Raw genomic sequence first — 22,894 nt, 5'->3', positions numbered from 1 at the left:
ATTGCTAGATACCAATTCTTAACACATGGGCCCCCCAAACATGTTTTTCAGTGGCTTGGTGTCCCACAAATGACAGACTGACCATTTCCATTTAACCGACTTCTCCTGAGCTGGGTTACTCCTCGCTTTATCTGAGCTAGGAGTTGGTAATTTGTAACTGCATGGTAGACTCTCACCCCTAGCCTTTAAGCTGCCCCTTTACTTTGTGAGTGCTTCTAGTCCATTTCAGGAGAGATAATCCATTTGATTATTGACCCAGTTAATAGTCAGTAGACTCAGCTGACTACTGACTTTGTCCTGAAAAGTATTACAGACATTCTTACAGTCAGGAACAACAGGCAAGAGAGCTAAGAAGCTGCCAGGAGTACTTCTATTTGTGTCAGAGATAGTTAACCTGTTGACTGACTATGGAAAAACTTCCAGTCTGGTTCAGGATGGTGATGAACAGGTGAAGTAAATCTTCAAGGAAAGTGATTTAACTCACCTGTTTGTCTTTGCCCTGAAATAATTGCAATTAGTTACAGCTACTAACTGTGTAAGTTACTGTTCTTCAGCTGTTACTTCTGTCTTTGTTGCCATTTAATTCATTATCTGGGAAATTCTCATCCTGTGTCCAGGACTAGGATTCTGGTCATCTGACTCTACATCCACAAGTGACAAGGTCTCAGTCTTACAACTAGGGTCTATGTCCCTGTCTTCAGCCATGGTACTCTTAATGATGTTTAACTCTAGTTTTAGTGCATACTAGTGTGATTTGTAAATAGATGGTATGTTCTAGCTGAAGGCAGAAGAGCCTTTGTAGTATGGCTCCAGATACTGTGATGACTGCAGCCTGGATCTAGAGTGAAGAGCATGGCTTTATTTAAAAACAAACAGACAAACAAAAACCAACAGTAAACTACAACATATCTCTCTAAAATAGGCAGTGAAGATAGTATCCTCATGAGCCATATCAAAGCCTGCAAGGTACAATGAATAGGATATCCTACAGACTGTCTCTCATCTTTAAAAGGGCATTTCATTTTAGCTAGTGCTGTTTAGAAAACAGCTGCTCTAAATTGCAGGCAGAGCTGAAAAGTTTAAACAGGAAGCGTCCCTGCTGCTGCTGCAGATATCTGACTTCTACCCAGAGTGAACCCATGTGCTCTACAAAAACCAAAAACAACGGGTAGCTGATTAATCCACAGGCAGGAGCCTGCTCTAGGAAGATCAGGTTGCAATCCTGCCTTTGTAGCTTTACACCACACCCCTTCAACGCGAATTGGTAGGGGAGGATCATATTCAGCAGTGATTCAGAAATTCTTTCTTTCTTACTTCAAGAACTGTTGCTAGGAGTTTGGTGAGTACTTTGTAACAGACTTTCAGTTTTATGTGAGATCTTTTTTTTTTTTTTCTTTAGCTGGCAGAAAGGAGTATCTACTGTTATGTTTTCTGTAGAATGTGGTAGATGTAGTAGTCAGATGTTTAGATTCAAAGTCCAGCAATGAGTGCTGTGAAAACGGAGACTCTCTTTCTCTGTAAGTTTGAAACAGGAGGACAATGAATATACTTTTACGATTACTAATGCAAATAATCTTTAGTTGTCAGAATGTCAGACTAAGGTATTTTGAGCTCCAAGACAGTTCTTTGAAAGAAAGCCATCCTAAAGGTGAATATGTTAATTTTGATCGATAGCTGGAGTTTGAAAAAAAGCTCTTGTTTCTTAAAACAATTTCTCCACTACAGTAACTCCGAGGGAGGCTTGATTCAGGCAGAGTGGTCTGCCAGGCTATTTCAAATCCTTCTAAGGCATGTAACGTTTAAAGGAATTAATATTTTGAGAAGTACAAGAACATTTTAGGAGAAACAAATTAAGCGGATTCTACTATAAGCCAATTTCACTCACAGTGTATATTGAAATTCTCAAGAAACTAAAAACACTTGAACAATGAGGAGGGGACCACCATCACCCCCTCCAAAACCCCAGAATATTATTGGTGATTTTTGTAATATTTTACTTGGAAGAATTGACATAAACTTCATTTTCAGTAACTGTCTAATGAAAAACAGTGATGCTAGCCAGTGATACTAGCCTGTATTTAAAAAAAAAAGTTAGTTAAAATTTAAATAAGTATGTTTTAGAAAATCTAAATACAATTTAAATGAGGAAAAGGCATGTAAAAATGGCAAGAGTGGAATAGGGAGAACAATAACAATTTGGATGGGGGGAGTATGTGAAAGGTCAATGTGACTCAGTACTCTGGAAATTAGTCATCAAAGTACTTCATGGAAAACATGTAAAGATATAAACCTTCCTTCCTGAATGTCTTATGGACAGATGCAAAGACAGGAAGTCCAGCTGTCAGTATAGATATGAACACCAAAGGCATGCTGTAGGAATTGCTAGCCACCTACTTGGGAAAAATTGTCAGCCTTTTCCCTTTGTAATCTTCTGCTCATTCTTTAATTCTACTAGGAGAGTTTGTGATTGTCTATGAAGGTAGCAAGTATCTGTATCCACAGTAAATTAATTTGGATTATCGCTTAAGCTGAATTTGAGAATTTTAATCAAGTTTACTTTGTATGTAATGCACACAATTAGGGGAATATTGAGGAGCTAAAGATGATTAAAACACATTCTTCTCTGGGCCTTTTCTTCTGTCAAATATGTCCCACATGAAAAGGTTCGTTAAAAAGTAGTCGTGTGGGCAATTGGTTGATAAATCCATACCTCTAACATTTTTATAACTTTTTATGCTGGAGAATCTCCAAGTGTGTTTTAAATTGACTTTCAGTAATCTTCATGTTTATCCTTACATTGTGCATTGCATGGTTTGCAATCTGAAGATTTAATGCATTTCAACCTTTAAAGTGCATTTAGCCTTTTAGTGCAGTGCCCACGTTTACTAATATTGGTAATGAAAAGTCATCTAGCTAATATTCTAAATGCAGAATAACTGTAAGCTAAAGTCGTATGATCTTCTTGACCCAGGACAGATACAACAATTAATGGCGTTGAATTTGTCTATCCTTAATATCATCGAGAGTTAATTTTGAAAGGCTTATGGTAAAAGCTTATGAATTGCTGATAACTATTTTAGGGATTAGTGTCAGATCTAAAGGGCAATGAGGGAGAGTGTACAAAAAGGAGGCAGAGTTTCTGTCAGAGAGGAAATTTTAAGAGACTGGGGAAGAGTGGCCCGAGATACAGTGTGTGTCTAGGAAAAAAAGCAAAGGTATAAAAGAACAAGCTTCCTAATAGGCTTTCAGAGGACACGTCCAGAGCCTTTAGTGAGTTTGAAATCTCACCTCTAGCTAGGCCACACCCACAGTCAGAGAAGGAGAGTTACTGGATTCCAGATCTAGCTTGAAGGACTGTTTATATGTTTCTCCAAAAACCCTTCCAAGTTAAGTGCATAAACAGGAGCAGATACTAACATTCAGATTGTCTGTTCTCCAGTACAAGGGCACTGATTGTCTGTTCTCCAGTACAAGGGCACCGATACCCTTTATGCTATTTGTCTGACTCTGTGGGTCTTTAATTACTTTTAGGGCAGAGAACACAGATTACTCTCACGGAGATGTCAATGGGATTAGGATAGTTTCTGGAAACATGAATATTAAATCTCCTCTGGAAAAAAAGAGCCATTGACACCATCTTTCACATTCTGGGAAACTGCCTTAGCACCTACTCTTACTTTAAAAAGGTAATTCTGGCAATAACTCTCTTCTGCATTTTAAAATAAAGTGGTAGCTGCTTGAAGTGCTTTGTAACTATCATGGTTTTGTTGGTGTGCATTCAGTATGTTCTGAGAATGTCTGCCAGAGGGAGTCAGAACATGTGTACAGGAACAAGAAAAGACATGTTAAAATAAAAAAATAGAACATCAGTAGAGCTTAGGAGCCTCAAGAATTACGTGACTCTCATATCTCACAATTTTGGAGCAAACTGTTTAAAATCTAATTCCAGTACTTTCTATTTCTCCTTGTTTGGGCTACATTATGAACAGTCATATTTTCTCTCTAAAAACTAGGAGAATCTGATAGTTCCTAAAGAAACCGGAACTGGATAGATGTTTTGGTAAGGACTGAAGATGGGATCTTTATATCTAAAGCTGTTCTTCACGCTGAAACCAGGGAGAGCTGTTTTAAAAAACAGGGACAAATTACCTACTTCTATGTGTTTCTCTTATGAAACTGTTTTTACTTTACAATAGGGACAGAGTGCCCCTGGGGACAGAATGAAGCAAAGCCATATGGGGAATTGTATAATTCCTTTCCTCTCATAGTTATTTCACAGCAAAATAGACTTTTAATTTTCTCTTGTAACTCCTTTGTTTGGTTTCCTTAATTATTTCCTGTTGCTGTTAATACAGCTGTTCATTTTCCATCTTTAGTATTGTTGCCATCTTCCCTGATATGTGCCGTTCATAACTGAGTATATGTCTGAAGTTAACTGGTTAATTTGATATTTACTGTTTAGTGAAAAAATAAAACTAGGCATTTGAACATGCTGACCCAGGATATGATCTGGACACAAGAAAGTTCAACCTTCTTCCAGAAAATAGAGCATTCCAAAAGAACTGATTTTAAAACAATTATATTGAAAGTAGCAATTGCGGCAAGTAAATTAGAAATACAAGTGTTATATGAAGGGAATACTTAGCTGGTACAGTTTTTATGAACATCACAGGTCTGCAAAAGTGTATCAGCATTTTCTGTAAACATTTTCTACTTTGGCCTAGAAGCAACCTTTTTCCTCTATATTCGTACAATCTTTAACATAATGAGGTCCTGGGAAATGATTTATGCTTTCATCAGTCAGAGAAAAGATAGTGTAGAAAGATGAGGCTGAAGTTTTCTGTGCTCTGAGACTCATCTGATGAATGCTCTAGGTCCACAGAAGCTGGCACTGCCACCAAAATAAGCAGCACTATCTATACTATGGTGGGAGATGAAGGGAGTGTGACCCTTTCTTTTCTATGGCAGTGTTTTTTTATGTTGGTTTTAAGTATTTGTAGGGTGATAATCTGAAGCAGTCTGAATCTGGGGATATTCCCACTGATGACAATTGCAGCATTTCTGACCTGTGTGATGATCCAAAGCTCCTACACCCATTGCAGTAAAAATTTACATGGTGTCTCCAGCTGGGAAGATAGACGGGGTGAGCTAAACTTGCTTGACAAAGCAAGGAAAGTGGTATTTTGATTTTTGGTATGTGTGCAAAATGTAATCTGTGTGATGATGAGGTTACAAAAGGTTAATAGTAACGTGGTCGAAATCAGTCACAAGAGGTATCAGTATGGCGGGTAGTTTCCTCCTATGCCTGCCTGTTATATTTTCAGTAACTGACGACTTCACTTTAGTGAAATTGAGTAGTTGCATTTCTGTAGTGTGTAAAATGTGAAATTACTCACAACTGGATTGATAATAAACATACAGCACTGAAATGACTCTCCATTAGAAAAGAAGGTTGTGGTAAGTTAACTGACCTCTAAATATGTGACTATTTATCAATAAAACATGCACTATGCTTTTCCAGTCCAAACTGCTGGGAAAAAAAAAAGGTAGAGGCTTTATAATGCTAATGTTGGGACTGCCATGTTGTGTTCCTAAAACCATAACTAATATTGCTCCTCTGTGTTTTCCTAGTGGCTTTTGTGCTCTGAGAGTAGCTATTATTAGGAGGCTGAAGGCATTCTCTGTTTGAAAATGACCAACATTTTTGCTACAAACAGATAGTTTCTGTCCAAGTAGTACAGGTTTGAGTGTGGTGGGTTTGGTGTTTTGTTTTTTAAGATTTATGAAATTATGTAAACTAGTAATTTGGTTTAGTCCACATTTAAAAAATATTTTGGTAAGAGTGAAAGAATATTTCCTTTCCATGTTGAAAGCTACATTACAATGAAAACAGGCTGTATATGTGGAGTAGAGATTTACCTCAGATTGGGATGTGGCGTGTCAGATAGATGCAGTTGCCACATCTAAATAAATCACTGGCTTAATTCTTTATTTCTGTTTGAATCGGTATTCTGTGAGATGGAAACTGAAATTCAAATAATGTTCTCAGTATGTCCTTTATGATAAGCTCATAATGTTGGGTCCTCTGCCATGTATTTTAATTTAGATTTTTTTCCCTAAGGCTAGTAGAACTAGCTACAAAGTCATTCGTCAATCTCCATAAAGGTATCACAAGTAGTTATATGATTTGATGTTGGCAAATTCAGTGTTCCTGCGAAAAGTGCAGCTATTTTTGAAAATCACTCTTAACTTCAGAGTTTATAATTCACTTGGACTGTTGCATCAGGTGCTCTGTGCTGCACGATCAGGGAGTTAGGAAAATTACTTCCAGGTTACTTTTGCCAAGGCATACTCTCACCATCTCTCTGCCTTCCAGAGCACTTCCCAGCTCTTGGGTGATGGATATCATGGCTATGAGGCCCAGACTGAGCCAGGTGAGAAGGAGAACTAACTGGAGGAGAAAATTAGGGTCCGGAGCTGTCACAAGAGAAGCTGAGTGGAGACAGGATGGCAAAAGTACCTGGTGCCAGGTGTGAGTGGACTACGAGAATGGAATAAATAGGTCCTGGAGCTAAGTTGGGAAAATGGAAAACAGTTTTAAAGCACAAGTGAAAGGAGTTGACAAAGTGAAAAAGCAAGAGAGTTCTATAGTTATATGAAATAAGAAGGGTGTTCTTGTGGTAAGCTTATTAATGTTGTTTTTTGGTTTTGTTTTTTTTTTTGTTGTTTGTTTGTTTCAGTTTCAAAACATCAAGGTTTCCTTTTCAATTAGTTTATCAGTTGTGTTTGCAAAGCACCGTTTACAACCTTAATGCAAACAGAACCAAAGTGGGTTTGTTTTTCTAAGTTTTCACTTCCCAATTTTCACTTCACTTCCCCATTTTCCCTTGGGAATTCAGGAGGCTGGAATAGTGCAGCAGCAAGTTAACATTTATGTTAAATGATGAAAGGTAGGCAACCAGCCAAAATCCTCTTTCATAACAAGAAGGAATTTTGAAGTTCTTGGAGGAATCTGATGGAGTTTCTGGTCTCAGGACTGATACAAACTTAGGGCTGCCACTGAACAGCACAGGAGGGCGAGAAGTTGGGGGCAGGTGGGAATTTCCATAGCTCGTGCTTTCAATCAGTAATGTTTGCGTGCTGATGATCCACAGTAGACTGCCTCCCTTTTTATTAATTTGCTGTGACGCTGCAAGGCTTTGCTCTGTTGGAAGTCAGTTTGAATGAGAGACCAGCACTGACTCTGGGACCTATAAAACTAGGGCATGTATCATCATTCTTTGTTCAGTTTACATCAGAGCAGAGGTGATAGAATTCATACTTACTTCATTCTTCATACTTACTCCAAAGTAAATGAGAAAACATGATGCTTCAAACAGCTGCAAAATAGGACATGTAATAAAATACTTTTTAAGGGAACTCACTGACTCTGCCAGCTGGGAGACAATGCTACCGGTACAGTCTAATTAAATCTCTGTCATACAAGTCCTAGTAGGTAGTACAAGATACTATAGGGCAAATATCATGCCTGTGAAATATAGCGAACTGGAAAAGGTCTACTTTTATATCAGAAGCGCTATAATCCTGTCTAATTAGTCCTTTTTAATTTTAGGCTGTACTAAATTCAACCTCTGACTATGCATGTCCTATCTCCTGCTATTCATTCCTTTATTTACTTACATCCTTTGCCTTTTTGTTTTGTGTGTGTGCTTCCATTTCCTGGGCTGTCAGTGTGAATGAGTCACTTTTACAGTCATTACAATGTCACTTTATGCCATTTTCTAAAGCTGTCTGTTTTTGGCTACTTCCGGAAATGCTAGCTTTTATTTTGCCTTTTCTAGTTAGCTAGTTAGAGACAAATACTATGCTGAAGAAATGTTTGGTTCTAAACATTCTGGTAACTATAGAAATTGATGTTGAAGAGAGTGCTAAGTAAATATATCTACACGCACGCACGCACGCACGCGCGCGATCTGACTCCAAAGGCTGCAAACTCCACAGAAAATACACTGAGTTTGACTTGTCTGTCTTTAGCAAAAAAAAAAAAAAAAAAAGTCTTGAGAGCTTTCTCATATTGCTGTGTTGAGGTGGCAGGATAAAAAAGGCCTGGTTATAAGACCAGGTAATAATGATCTGTTACTGGGAACTTCCTTAATTGCTTGTGGTCTGCTTTGTCTACCTGTATTCCAGCTTGAGGGAAGCTAATGTCATTATTGACAAATGAAAGCCTTTAATTACACCAGTAAATAAATCAGTGTCAATTATTACCCATAGACCTTTGATCCCCTATGTCAAGTAACTTATATGTTGTTTGTTATAGATATAAAAATGTCTCAATCAAAAGGTAGTTAGTTTGGGAGCAGTAGAGTGCCAATTCCTAAGAAAATGTCTTAGGAATTTATGAAAATTGCATTAGTGACACTTCAGTGTAGAGAAAAGCTGGTATTAATGTTGGACTGATTCCTGGCTGTCCTAAATTAGAACACTTCTGGAGTAAGGGGCTATATTTACTCCTAGAGATTTTCAGAATTTGGCCTAAGTAATTAAACTGTTTAACATTAATTATTTAAACTCAAAACATTTCCTGTCTTTCCCATGACAGACAGTCCTTCACAAATGTGTGCATTTGATATTTTACTGAGCCAAACGTCATAGATGAAGTATTTTGAATTGTGCTTTACATATAAATACAAGGAAAAATAAACACAATGCATTAAAAAAGGAAATAAAATGAATATCATAAGAGGCTTACAGCTTTAAAGTTCTGTTACTGGGCAGCTGAACGTTAAATCAGAAAAGTTGGACTTTTCTAGAGGGCTTGGGTTTTTTAATTGAAAAAGCAGTGCAAAGTTCACTTTGATCTTGGATTTCACTCTTCCTTTAGGAATTATAAGAAATAATTAAGCTACAGAAGGATTTAAGCGTTTCGGTACTAAAACCTTCACCCCCTTCATCCTACCTCCACCCATACCTGACACAATGTTCTGGGAATGCACGACCTTGGGGGAAGGTTAGCAAGAAGATAAAGGAGATTGTTTGATCAGTAGACTTTGCGGTAAGGCAGATATGCAGTTATAAAGCCTAAATTTTTCCTCCCGGGAAATTGCCCCAGGATCAGGAAGCCCTGCTGTTCACAAGATACGCTTTTCAGGGAAATACAGGAGTTGAGTGGAAGAATAGAAATACTGTATTCTGGTAAGATTTTGGGTCTCTGTACAAATGCACTAATTTATCCTCATAATCACACAGTGACAATTATATACAGTAGCTCATGATATACAAAATTCTATTTTAAAGAGTCACCTTCAAATGAAAAATAGAAACTTACTGAGGATTTCCATCTGATTATTTCCTGTATTTTTCTTCTGTTTGGGAACAGACTTTTGGGAATATTGGATGACTAAGTAAAAATGGATTACTAAATTTTGCAATCTAAATCTATACTCTGCAGATTCCTGGAAGAAGGAAGCAAAGCCTCAACTTGAGTGATCCAAAAGCAAATTCAAATAGAAGTTTTCTGAACTAGTGAGAGTTTTGCCATCATGTTTGGAAAAGCTCAAATATAGAAAATGAGAGCCCAGGGGCAAACTTGGAATTAATCCATGGGCAACTGAGGTCAGGGATAATTTGCACGTTCCTTTATGAAGGGTCACAACTGTGCCAATGATTACAAATTAAAACTTCTAAGGAAAACAATGACTTAGAAAATTACCCTTTCCCATGTCATTTCAAAAAACTAAAATTGAAAGTGTATGTTGTAATTTTTTCATTCCCATGAACTGACAACAACCAGGCAAAATGTGAAAGTTTAGGATCTGTTATTACTATCTGTCTAAGTATCAAATCTGAATAGTTGATGATATTTCTGCTTTTATTCAGCCTAGATGATGTCGAACTATCACCACCTGTATTTGCATTATAATGCTAAGTACTTATTCTTGTAAAGTTGTTTGACCTTTTTTACTTAATGTTTCTCCCCATACAATTTTTCTTAGTTGTGGATTTATTTTAATTTTAGTTAATGTCAAGCTAACGTCAGAACTCAGATGTCTCTCAAATGATAAAGACAACCTTAGACAACTTCAGGTTACCTTGTACAGAGTTATTTTGTTCCTCTTTTAAAACATGACTGGACTTTTTATCAGGGGTGAATAAAAAGAATGCCTGTAACTATTTCTCTAATCTTTGGATAAAAAAGTAAAATTCTTCCAAGGCCATGTACCACAAAGCTTCGCATGGAAGAAAATCTGGTATTAGGCCAAATGCATTGTAATTGGTAGTCTGTTTCTGGCAGTTGTAGAATGGACTATGAAAGCAGAAAAGAAACATTGTTACTTCTATTCACATTGTGCAGAAATATAGTCAATAGAACTCCCTTTTTAAGATGTTTTCTTGGTTTATTTTGGATTTGTGTTATACTCTAATGTGGTATTATTTTGATATGTTAAAAGCTTTGCTTATAACATATGTGATTTATTTCTAGCGTCTGAAGTCTAAGACACTATTTTTGCCAGATAGTGTATAAAGAGATCTATTTCTGTGGATCTTTTGGCTTTAAACTTCATCCGCTTTCACAGAAGCTGATCAAATTCAGGGTAAGCTTCCTGAAGCTGCGACAGTAATGTCAAGGTTGGCCATCGCCCTTGGTCTGGAACAGTTACTTTGCTTTCAGTTTAAGTTATAGTATGTACTGTACTCAGAAAAAAAAAATGGAGAGGGAATATCTCTTCTTTGATTGATTGGAAAACTTGAAAATTACGTGAATAATGACAAGAAGTACTGAGAATATCCCAAAGAGAGAGGATGCTAACGCTAATGTCGGGTGCTGTAACTCAAAAGTATTTAGTGGATAGCAATGAGCATCTCAGTAAAGACTCTCCTTTAATAGTGTAATGTTTTAAAAAGTCAGTGATGAGATAACATTGGGACAACAGCTGGGAGGAGGATGGCATTAGAAAATGGGAATAATTAACTAGCACATAATTGTCACATATAAACAAGAGACTTCCAAACAGACTGACAAAAAAGTAAGGCAAATGAGAGCAGATGGGGTACACAAGTAAATGTAGACAGTAGCATTAATGAATGTAATTAAGTGTAAATGTCTGGCATGTTAGAGTGAACTGATAAATCCATAGCACAGTGCCATTGTTTTTTTTCTCTGTGTTTTAGCGATATTGTAGGGATATCCTATGGTCAGTCAAGTGGCCCGTAAGTCATTCCTCCAGTAAAGAGGTTCGGGAAAAATTATTTATGGATTATTCACTCTGAATGGAGCAAACACATCACTAGAAATTTGTCGCTGGAGAAAGATAGTACCTTATTAGATTAAATTTTAATATGTAAAATAGTATAGGAGCGTAAAACTGGGGTTCTAGTTAGAAACATGAATAAGGACACTACTTCTGTTTCTTTGAAAAATACCTGAAAATGAGCGATTGTAGCTCTTGCATGTTTTCTCAGTTTACATAATGTTTCAGAATTTGTACCAAGTCGGTTTCTATTTCAAGAGTAGTTATTACATCTCTACTAGAAAGCAATAATTTCTGAATTTGTTCATAGAAGTAAAAAATAATATTTGAGGAAAGTTTGCTTAAAAATCCTGATTAATAGCATGAAATGAGATCTGAATTATTTTGCCAAACTTTTTGCCAGACTTCATCTGGATAAAGGATTTTATACGTCAATGTAGAAATTAAGCTTAAAAATTTAGCTTAAACAGAATGAAAGACATGCATTCTTTTGTTTATTTTGGCAGGAAAGCATTATGATGAAAAAATTAACGCTGTTGTATTTTCCAGCTAAAATAGAAATTCCTTTGACCCCAAAATTCTGTTCCTTTACAATTAAAAAAAAAAAAAAAAAAGACATCTCTGGGGTTTTTTTGGTACAATATATACTGAAGCCTTCTAAAGGGAACTGTCAATTTAAAAAATTATTCAAGTAATTAGTGCTACCCATGGTCTGGTCTGTAATTTCACCAAGACTTATTTTTAAGAACACGTTTCTTCTTTACTACACATGTTGCAAGTTAGGAAAACACTGAGTATGCAGGAAGGAAAAATTGGTGAGTTGTCAAGAGAGAAATGAAAAGTCTGGTTCTGATTTGGTGTTGAAGACATAACTGCACTTTCTGTCTCTGGCACAGTTCAGAGTCGCTGTGGCAAATTGGTTAATCTCTCTGTGCAAATTTCGCCTTTCTGAGACATCGTTGCTTGCTAGTGTTTTCCTAGAAACCATAGCTATGATTTACTTCTGGCTTCATAGACAAACATACATCACTCGGAGAAAAGTTTAACCTGTTAAAGATGACTTCTATTAGTGTCACCTGCCGCTTTAGCATCATCTCTTTAGCCTTCCTACTATTGAGGTGTATGCCAAGCACAATGACGGGTCATCTCATCTCCTCCCATAGGCCCTCCTGCCCTCACTTTTTTAGGTGATGCAGACGTGCTATCTTCACAGGCATGTACACAAAAACACTAAAGACAATAACACTGTCTGAAAGCTAGGAACTTCCCAGTCCTTAGATCTTTAATTTCTATTAAGTTAATATTAATTAGCCAAAGTTTAGTATTGTACTTTAAGAAAAGAGGATATCTATAGGGAATCTATCTGTTGGTAGCTAAAGGAGATACTGAGCCTGTTTTCTAATGAGAATTCAGAGATCCTTAAGGAACTTCTAGTTAGTTGGAAAATATGTATTTCTAAAAAAGTTAAAGCAAAAGTTTTCCAGAGGTACTCTCATATGTGCATGCATAACCTCATCTTTGGCGACTTGAACATGTCAGCTGCCATGGAATAAAAGTATTTTCTTTGTGTGAATGACTATGGTTGCCCTGATCCTACGTGAAAAATAACAACTCTGCACTTAAGTGAGGCTTTCAATATTAAAGGTATCTACAAGATATGAAATACTTCTTAAAGCATTGAAGCCCATGTTGCCCATGTTCACCGACTCCTGTGAAATACAACTTACACAAAAGTCCAGGAACTTGGTAACTATAGATTGATTAAATATTTGTTAAAAATAGAGTCGTATATTTGTAGCAATGAATCTAGGGTCTGCAGGCAGAATAAAACTTATTTGGAAGGACTGGACATGCCAGCCAATTATACATAGTGTAAAACTGATCAGGACATTAAAAGTACAAAGTGCTACATTTTACATCATTATGTATTCTGGGAGGTGATTTGAATTGTGGCTTAAAATAAAAATAATAGCAGTGCCTCTAATCTGTATTGGAGACGGGACAGGAGACTTGCAATCAGCTGAGCACAACTATAAATCTTGTCTTGTTTTTTATCGTGCTTACAATATAATTATACTAACAGAATTCACATTATTTCCAAAGCTCCCAGTTTGTATATCTACCCATATGGCTATGCCCAACCCTGCTAATGACTTTTGCAGACCACTCAAGGAGTTTGATTGAAGTGTATATTGTCATTTATATGTTATACAGGTAAGATGAAAGGAAGAAAGAAGGGATGTTCCTTACCTTTAACCTTTATCTTGATGTTCGTCTGTGTCACTGGGCATGCAACTACTGACTTGGATGATGACAAAGAAGAGGATGTTCTGGGTAAGAGGTTACAAAAGTGACACATAAAACTATATCAAATAACAAAATCCGCTATGTTAAAATGCACTGTAGATGTAATTCTGTACTTGAGAATTTTTCTGGGAAACCTTTGAAAGTGGAAGTAAGCTAAAAATGCACTGGTTTCTAACTAATAGGGAGATGCTCAGAATTTTACGTTAAGCTCTAGCAAAATTGCCTTCTATAAAGGCTTCTGTTTCCCATGTTTTTTGGAACTTCTAATCCTAATCAAACATTGTGTTAGATATCAAGATTATTCCCTTAAAGCTCTGCTTTAGGACTCATGGAAAAGTTTAGTGTTTAGGGAAAAGAACATACAGCTGGTAAACTCAGGTTTTATCTCCCCATGCAAAAGGAGCAGAAACATGACAAATAACATTGTAGACTGATGTTACTCTGTCCTGTGCACAGCCCTCTTGAGTCACAGTTAATCTGCAAAGTTTGGTCTAAAGATGATGCAATTACTACCCTAGTTGTTTTTCTGGGCCTTGAAGAAGCTCTTTGTATGGCCCCAAGTGATTTGATATTGCTGGATAAATAAAAACTCACAAGTTAGAAAGAGATTTTTGTTAAGAAAAGTAACGTCAGAAGTGTGACTGTTGGAACTGAGGAGGTTCTCAGATTCTTACCGTTGTTAAGATCATTGTTTACTTTCACTTCATTGAAATTAAGTAAGGTGGATCAAACTTCTATACTGGACATCATTGTGAAAGATGTAATTTCCTCCCAAACAATTTTGAGAAAGCAGATGAGGCAAAAATACACTTTTTGGGCCATACTAAAATATTCTTCTTTGAGAAAATGATTTACAATTGTGATCTCTTTCTTAAGCTGCAGAGAACTATGCAGTGGATACTTCTCCCATTTGACAGGTCTGATTCTGAAACCTAACTGGGAATGCAGCAAAGGGGAACATTTTTTTTGTGTTGGCACTCTACTTAATCTGCCTATGTCTTGTCCGAATTCCATCAGATTATTTCTCTCTATCAGTCTTTTGCAGCAGCGTTCCTTGAGACAAAAATATTAATTATGCACAATCATGGCTATCCTACAAATGAAGGTAGTGTTTTAGGACTGTGTCACATTTAGTCACTACAGTTTAAGTTATGCACAGTTCCACATTAAGCATATGCTTAGCATGGTTGTGTAGTCAAGACTGTTTTATACAGAATAAATTTGTTTCTCTTTAACACTGAGGTACATAAATGCCCTTCTTGTTTGAGGGCAAAGTCACATTTATCTTTGCTCTACCCTGCAACTCTTAGTTTTATAAAAATCCTTAGCCTAAGCTTGCAGTTCATGAAAGCCAAATTGTCTTGCTTGGTAAAATAACACACTTAGTCACCAGAACAAGAAATCTGCTGGATTATTTTTTTTCCTATGTTTATTTAGTTGGTTTATAAAACAAAATAAGAAAATAATCTCAAGGAAATTAAATAGGCTTTATTGGGCATTACTTTATCACTGATTATTCTACAACCGGCCATTTAATATTATATAACCAGTAACTGATTTAGTATGAGGAAGAGTTCTGAACTTTTGGGCTTGTATTCCAAAGTGAAAAACAATCAAATGTGATGCTTAGAAATTAAAGTAGGACCCTGTTTTTGTGACTACTGAAGACTCAGTTGCAGTGTTTACAAAAAAAAATTTTTGCAGTACTCTGTTTCTATAAAATGATTAGATTGTTGCTAATTAAAATTATATCTGTGGTTTCCTAAGAGTGAAATTCTAGTCTCAGTGAATTTAACTGTAGAAATTTTGTAGGCTGGAATTTCACTGATAGCATTTATTTTCTGAGTTAGATAGTTATAAAATGTTGACATATTTTACCCTAGAATTCAATAAATTTCAGGTATTAAGGGATAAAATAAGTTGGGTGCATCCATTATTCGTTACATCATACTTTTGGCTCACATTGGGTACAAGTGCTTTGTGAATCTAAGAGGGGGGTGTTTGTCCATTAGTATTTAAATTACAGTAATAATTAAGGTTGCAAGTCAAGTCCAATGGGATAAAAAGGATTCTCAATTTGTTCTCTTCTGGCAAAAACTGTCATTTTTCCACCCATAAATAAGGGTGATAACAAAAATAAAAGATATAAAAATAACTAGTTTATGTATATTGTTCAGTAATACCTTATACGGTTGGGAGCACTTTAGTTGATGTTTCAAAGCCTGAAGAAGATGACTCATAAGTTGAATGTGCTTTTTATTCACATGTGAAAGTTTATCAAGAATAAGTGTGACTGCTTAAAGAAACGTTAGGAAACACATGGGTAGGAAGAGCACTGAACAGTGTGCGGGTGGGAAGCTGTCAAAGTGACAAAGATGGAGAGAGAAGAAACAGCTATTCATTAGTGACAAGGTGCTTAGTATTGATATGACTTATCAAAAGGAGACATTTACAAGAAAGCCTGGAAAGATGACAACATATCTTTATAATTAAGGATAACCACAGAAAGTCATATAAGGTTGAGTACCCATAACCTAAGCAAACAAAACCAGAAAGTATTTTACATAAAAAGTCAGAAATATACCTGACCAAGTTTTATTTTCCCAATTTATATAGTTCTGTTCCAAAAAGCAACTGTGGAATAATACTGTTGTCTTTCATATCTATCGTGCAATAGGTATAATACAGGTCAGTTCACTTTCTAATTAAAAGGATGTATTTTTAACATACCCCTGCAGATTATCCTTAAGAGTCTCAAAGTCAAGTTAGAGTCTTGTATTATGCCTAAAGCCAGAAGAAAAAGTATTGTTTTCACTTGTATTCATATAAGAGGATTAGAGACATTATTCACCACTTCCGGTTTTGTAATATTATATTGCTTACTAGTAAGATGATAACAGTGCTTTGCGTTGATCATATAAGGTCCATGTGCTCAGGGCTACAGCATGACTAACTGCAGATTATCAGAGCTCTCACAATGAAATTACTGCATGTTAGTTGATAGTAGCTGTTCACATGTTAAACAGCCATGTCTTGAGTTGCAAAAGTTGCCATGTGAATGACAATAAATGTGAGAACGGCTGTGCTGTATAGGAACAGTCTTGGCCAGTATCCTGTTTCTGGCAGTTGCCAAAAGTAGGAAGACTGAAGGAATGGAGAAAGAAGGTAGTGACATAAAATATCTGCACTGAACTCATGCTCATTGTGAGCCATTTCATCAGCATTACTTCGCGCTTACCAGAAACTATGGAGTGGAAAGATTGTTAAGACAGAACAGCAGACACCAAGTGCCTTCTGTTATGAAAACCTATGTAGCTGATGTAATAAAGTCATTAAATTAAAAATTCAAGGAAGGGGGGAGAAGGAGAGGAGGTTTTGCTTTGCTTTATTTTGGTTTTAGTATGTCAAGTAATCACTTCTGTGTGATGCTGAGCATCAGCTGTAACCATTACTTAATGTATTTCTAGCAAAACAAACTCAATATTCTTGGTCTAGGGTAGCACAGTTCTATAATTCTATAGATTTTCTAAGTTTATTTGGACCAGATGCCTAAATTGGATGAGTAATAAATATCCAGCAGGGCCAGATCCAATGTGGAGGATTAAACTCATTTTCATTTTAAAACGACAAATGCAACATGCTATACTTAAGAAGGAGAGTCAATGCATTCATAAGTATAAGGTGGAAAATAACTGTTGAAGCACCTGTATAACAAGGTTATATTTGCTGGAAAGTAAGTGGAAGTTGCAGAGTATTACAAAAATAATGCTATGTTGTTGTAAAAAAAAAAAGGCAAGTCATTCTGTGATGTATTAAGAAAAAAACAAAGGATAATTATTCCACTCTATTTGGTGCCAGTAATGCCTCAGGGAGATTATGTCCAGCTCTGGGCAGCACACTTTAACGGTAATCCAGACCAGTAAGAAAAGATCCAAAGGAGAGTTGTAAGAGGGTTAGAAAGCAAGGCAAATAAAAAGACTGGAAAAAGGGAGTTTGTTTAGTATAGAGATAATTAAGAGGAGACAAAAGTCTTCAAAAGAAAGACTGGATAGTTTTACATTATTCTGTCTATACACTGAAGGAAGTACAAAATTATTTAATAAGTAATAAAGAATAATATTTAGGGTGTATATTGCAAAAAAGGCCTGTCTTGCGAGAAGGGTCGTGAAATCCTAGAACTGGCTGCATCAGGTTGCTGGGGAATTTTACTTCACCGGAGTTTAAGAACAATTTGGACAGTTGGCAGAAAAGGTCTCAAGGTATTTGTACCATTAGAAATACACCAAAACTTGAATGAGAAACTCCATTAAAATTCCTTCCAGTTTTAACTTCCCATGTTTCTACTCAACAATATTCACTGACCTTCCTGACAGACATCTTCCCTATGTGTCATATCCTGTGCTCTTCACTCAGGACCTAATATGTAGTAGGAACAATTTCTTCCAGTGTTCAAGAGCAGAGGAGGAGGCCTTATACTAAGAATTTGTTTTGATGCAGCCCAGGATACGGTTGGCTTTCTGGGCTGCGAGAGCACATTGCCAACTCATGTCCAGTTTTTCATCTATCGGTACCCCCAAGTCCTTCTCCTCAGGGCTGCTCTCAATCCCTTCATCCCCCAGCCTGTACTGATACTGGGTATTGTCCTGACCCAGGTGCAGGACCTTGCACTTGTCCTTGTTGAACCTCATGAGGTTCACACAGGCCCATTTCTCCAGCTTGTCCAGGTCCCTCTGGATGGCATCCCGTCCCTCAGGTGTGTCAACTCCACCACTCAGCTTGGTGTCATCTGCAAGCTTGCTGAGGGTGCACTCAATCCCGCTGTCTATGTCATTGATGAAGATATTGAACAGCACTGGCCCCAGTACGGACCCCTGATGGAGCACCTCTGCTATGAGGAAAGGCTGAAAGAGCTGGGGTCGTTCAGCCTGGAGAAGAGAAGGCTGCGGGGAGACCTTATTGCGGCCTTTCAATACTTAAAGGGGGCCTACAAGAAAGATGGGGACAGACTTTTTAGCATGGCCAGTAGCAATAAGACAAGGGGTAATGGTTTTAAACTAAAAAGGGGTAGATTCAGACTAGATCTGAGGAAGAAATTTTTTACAATGAGGGTGGTGAAACACTGGAAACACCGCCCAGAGAGGTGGTAGATGCCCCATCCTTGGAAACATTCAAGGCCAGGCTGGATGGGGCTCTGAGCAACCTGATCTAGTTGAAGATGTCCCTGCCAATTGCAGGGGGGATGGACTAGATGACCTTTAAAGGTCCCTTCCATCCCAAAGCATTCTATGATTCTATATTCCTGTTGTGGTTTAACCCCAGCCAGGAACTAAGCACCACACAGCTGCTCGCTCACTCCTTGCCTGCCAGTGGGATGGGGGGGAGAATTGGAAGGGTAAAAGTGAGAAAACTCGTGGGTTGAGATAAGAACAGTATAATAATTGAAGTAAAATAAAATAGAATAGTGGTAATAGTAGTAGTAATAATAATAATGTGATAATAATATACAAAGCAAGTGATACACTATACAATTGCTCACCACCTGACGACCGATGCCCAGCCTGTCCCTGAGCAGCGATCGTTGCCCCCTGGCCAATTCCACCAGTTTATATACTGAGCCTGATGTCATATGGTATGGAATAGCCCTTTGGCCAGTCTGGGTCAGCTGTCCTGGCTGTGCCCCCTCCCAGCTTCTTGTGCACCTGGCAGAGCACGGGAAGCTGAAAAGTCTTTGACTGGTGTAAGCACTACTTAGCAACAACTAAAACATCAGTGTGTTATCAGCATTATTCTCATCCAAAATACAGCACTATACCTGCTACTAGGAAGAAAATTAACTCTATCCCAGTTGAAACCAGGGCAATTCCACAGGTGAAGGGAGTACAGGCAGATTTGTATCCATGCAGATCTACTGACCAAACACTCATGCTTGCCTTCTCATCTGCTGCTCTAATCTGAGAAGGAAAGCTAATTTTATATCATCTGTGTGAGTTAAGTGTTCCCAGGTGTAAAATAACAGGGAAGAATTCTTTCACTGTTCCCAGACACAAGAATGATTCAGTTCCCATGAATCCCTTTGAGACTTTTTTCTTCAGTCGCTTAGTTACTGTTCAAAGTTGGAGGGTTTGGCCCCTGGGGGTTTCACAGGGTACAGATTTTAGTCAAAGTATGGTAACTTGCTAGCATTCCTAAGAAAATAAATGTCTGATTGCCAAGAAGTGTGACACAGATAGTCATTATGTTTGTGGCAGATGTCAGTGTGTCTGACAGTGGTAACAGTGTCACTATGACTGCAGAGGAAAGGCCTTAGGAGGTAAGCAAAACAATGGTTTAGTTCTGTGGGTTTGATGGGAAATAGGCTAGGAGTTGAGACCAGAAAGTTCCTAAGATAAACTCTACTAAGCTGTTTGTTCATCATCTTTGTGTAGTTTGCAACTATGCTTGCACACTCTTTCTGTTGTGATAGCCCACAACATTGGTGTGGCATAATGTAGCAAGCAAAATGAGCTGACATAACCCCTTGTCTGAAATTCCAGTAGTTAGGAAACCTAGTAAGTTTTCACAACCTCTTCTAGACTGAACTGGGTCACTGACACAGGTCAAGTAGGAGATCTCATTTGTTGTGTGCCAAGAAAATAACATGTTTATAAGCCAGCTGCCAGCCCTCACCCCAACCGCATCTGAGTTAGATCTGTTTCTGTGGAGCTCTGAATGTTTGGTAAAGTTACTGAAACCTTTGATGTTTTGAAGCCATTTTTTCCCTTTTACTGAGTGGGGGAATTCCAAAGTTTCATTTTGCAATGCAATATTCTCTCAGCTTTTCAAGTTGAGCCTTTTTAAGTCTCTTCCAAAGGATTCCCAAACCTGTTGGAGAACTTTAGACCTTTGAGGTCCACCTTTGAATCTCTTGTGACTTGTAATTCTTCATGGACTCAGGAAGACCCAGATAAGGAAACTGGCAAGAAACAAAATTCAAAAATCTGTTTGGCAAGCTGAGCTCCATAGGAAGTTTACTGAATCTAACATCTCTTTAAAATGTTTCTTTTGATTCATCCACATTTCCTATTAGACAGTCTTCAATAATTTTTCAAATCTATTTTCCTAACTTCAAAATCTGTAAATATAATTTCACTCATGAGGGAACAGTCACAAACTATTTTAGGGACTGAATATTTAATGACAACTTTGAAATTAGTCCTCTTAATCTGTATTTTAACACCAAATTGTTCATTTTTGGAAGATCTAATTGTGCGGTACATTTTTTGTGTTGATGGTAGCTGTGTAATAAAGGTTGTTAATTTTTCAAGGATTTAAATGATATGAATTAAAATATTTTAGTGCTGAAAATTGTTTCTTTTCTGTAGGTTTAATAGTTATCAATGGCTCAAATGGAATAAAACTAGTAAACTTCATTGACCTCAGTATTTATGAGGATTTATCTCAGCTGTGCATTTCATTTAAAGATTATATAAGACCAAATTTATATGTTAAAATTAGATATCCACAGAGCAGGTAGGTAGTAGTTATACCAGTTTCCTTTTTACCATGTCATAAAGCCTGATTTTTGTGGATTCTTTTACGTAAAACTGGAAACAATCTTGTTAGTAGTAGGAAGCTGTGCAATGATCATATAAACTCTTGTCCTCATCCTTTTTTTTTTTTTTTTTTTTCATCCTGTTTCCTGGGCCGTGCAAAGAGCACTGATAGATATTTTTGCCTATACATGTTAAGAGACATCAGTGTTCTGATTAGCTCTGGGAGAATGAATGAAAAATTTCAGGTCTGTTCTTCTGGCTGCTATTGCAAGCACACAAGCTCTGTAAAGCTTTCAAAATCCTCCAGGGTAAAATAGTTCCTTGGAAAAGCAAAACAAGAAAAGATATTAAACCATATATTGATAAGAGAACAGTATCGCAAACTGGATCGTCAGTCAGAATTTCCTTATAGACATTGACAGTATAAAACTTTGCCAGTGTTACTCTTCGCAATATATGAGACAATTTTTACAAAACATCCCCTGACCTAATAATGTATATTGAAAGACACAGAAACAACACGATTTGAAAAGGTACAGTTTCTTTTCACCTTAACTTTCTAGTTGTGTACTTCTTAGCTCTTGAAAGCTCTAATGTAAGAACAGTGTGATCAAAGAAAATAAGACGGTATGATGACCTTTCAATTGTACCGGATGGGTTTATGTGCAAGTAAAGTGTAATCTGATAGGGGAATGGTGCCCTCTGCAGGGCTGTCTTGCTTAGTTCATCCCACACTGTTTGCTATGAGATGTCTTTATGAGCTGTGTTCACCATCAGTGTATGGAAGAGAGCACAAGGAACCCTCTTTCTGCCTTTTCTTATGCAGTGGTAGTCATTGTGTCTTGGGGAGCTACTAGGATTTTCTCAATGTATTTGTTGTTCAGAATTGCTCACTAGCTCCTGTGAATAAGACACTATCCACAGCTATTTAGAGATTTATGATAAGGAGTTAAAGTTTATAATATGAGCTGTTTTGGTTGAAAATTGAAACCACACATTTGGTTTGATTGAGTGGCATTTGTGTTCCAATGCAGGTTATTATTTTATTTTTACTTCTATGTTTAGTGTGTTCAGAGCTTTACAGCCAGATGTTATGCAGTGCCTCTAGCAGAAGACGCAAGCAATCTCATTTTGAAGTTATGCTGTGCAGAGAAGCAAATGAACTTAATAACGGTTATTCTACTTCTCTGTATTACAGGTGCTGCTTTGCCACCACTGAAACTAGGGCATTCAGTCTGTGCCATGAAAGCAGATGAAGGTCCATGCAAAGCAATCCACATGCGCTATTACTTCAATATTCAAAGCCGTGAGTGTGAAATATTTGAATATGGTGGATGCCATGGCAATGAGAACAACTTTCTAACACTGGAAGAATGTCAGCAGAAGTGTGTGGTAACAGGCCAGTAGCCATTCTCTTATCCTTCTATTAGCTCTTTATTTGCATCTGTTATTTCTCATCTACAAACCATATAGATTTTGGAAGCAGAGGCCCTCTTCAGTTCCTATAAATACAGTAATATGATGCCTCTAATTACGTTCCCAAGTATTATACTATGTTGTATTCATCTGAATTATTTTACATTGTGCAAGCAAACATTCAGGAATTGGAAGGATAAGCATGACTTTTTTTAGTGGACCTGTGGAATAGAAAGACCAATGCAAGAAAGCTTATTTTCTAGCTAGAGCCCTGTTTTGAATGAGTTCTTAAACTGAAATTGATTTTGAGACTGGGCTAAGCTGGTGGGCAGCACAGATGTTCTTTATTGCTTTCAGAGTATCTAACCCAATTTTTGATCCCAGGTT

At 37.2% G+C, this 22,894-nt stretch overlaps 1 protein-coding gene across 4 annotated transcripts in view; it reads left to right on the top strand.

The window, feature by feature from the left end:
* The first annotated feature begins 1,168 nt into the window (after positions 1-1,168).
* The window catches only part of TFPI (tissue factor pathway inhibitor), a 44,082-nt gene continuing 22,356 nt past the window's right edge, over positions 1,169-22,894 (top strand). For 3 of the 4 annotated variants that reach the window (XR_014228411.1, XM_082314390.1, XM_082314392.1), the window contains exons 1-3: positions 1,169-1,339; positions 13,467-13,586; positions 22,290-22,490. Coding sequence is in view for 3 of the 4 variants with exons in the window: in XM_082314390.1 (XP_082170516.1) it covers positions 13,472-13,586; positions 22,290-22,490 (316 nt within the window). In the remaining variant the exon portion in view is untranslated. Of the gene's footprint in view, positions 1,340-3,531; positions 3,687-13,466; positions 13,587-22,289; positions 22,491-22,894 lie in introns of all 4 variants that reach the window. The other variant, XM_082314391.1, reaches the window with a different exon arrangement.

This window comes from Platalea leucorodia, assembly GCF_965183815.1.
Source record: "Platalea leucorodia genome assembly, chromosome: 5".
Taxonomy (NCBI): domain Eukaryota; kingdom Metazoa; phylum Chordata; class Aves; order Pelecaniformes; family Threskiornithidae; genus Platalea; species Platalea leucorodia.
Note: the sequence above shows the minus strand (reverse complement) of the source record. Positions and strands in the feature narration are given on the sequence as shown.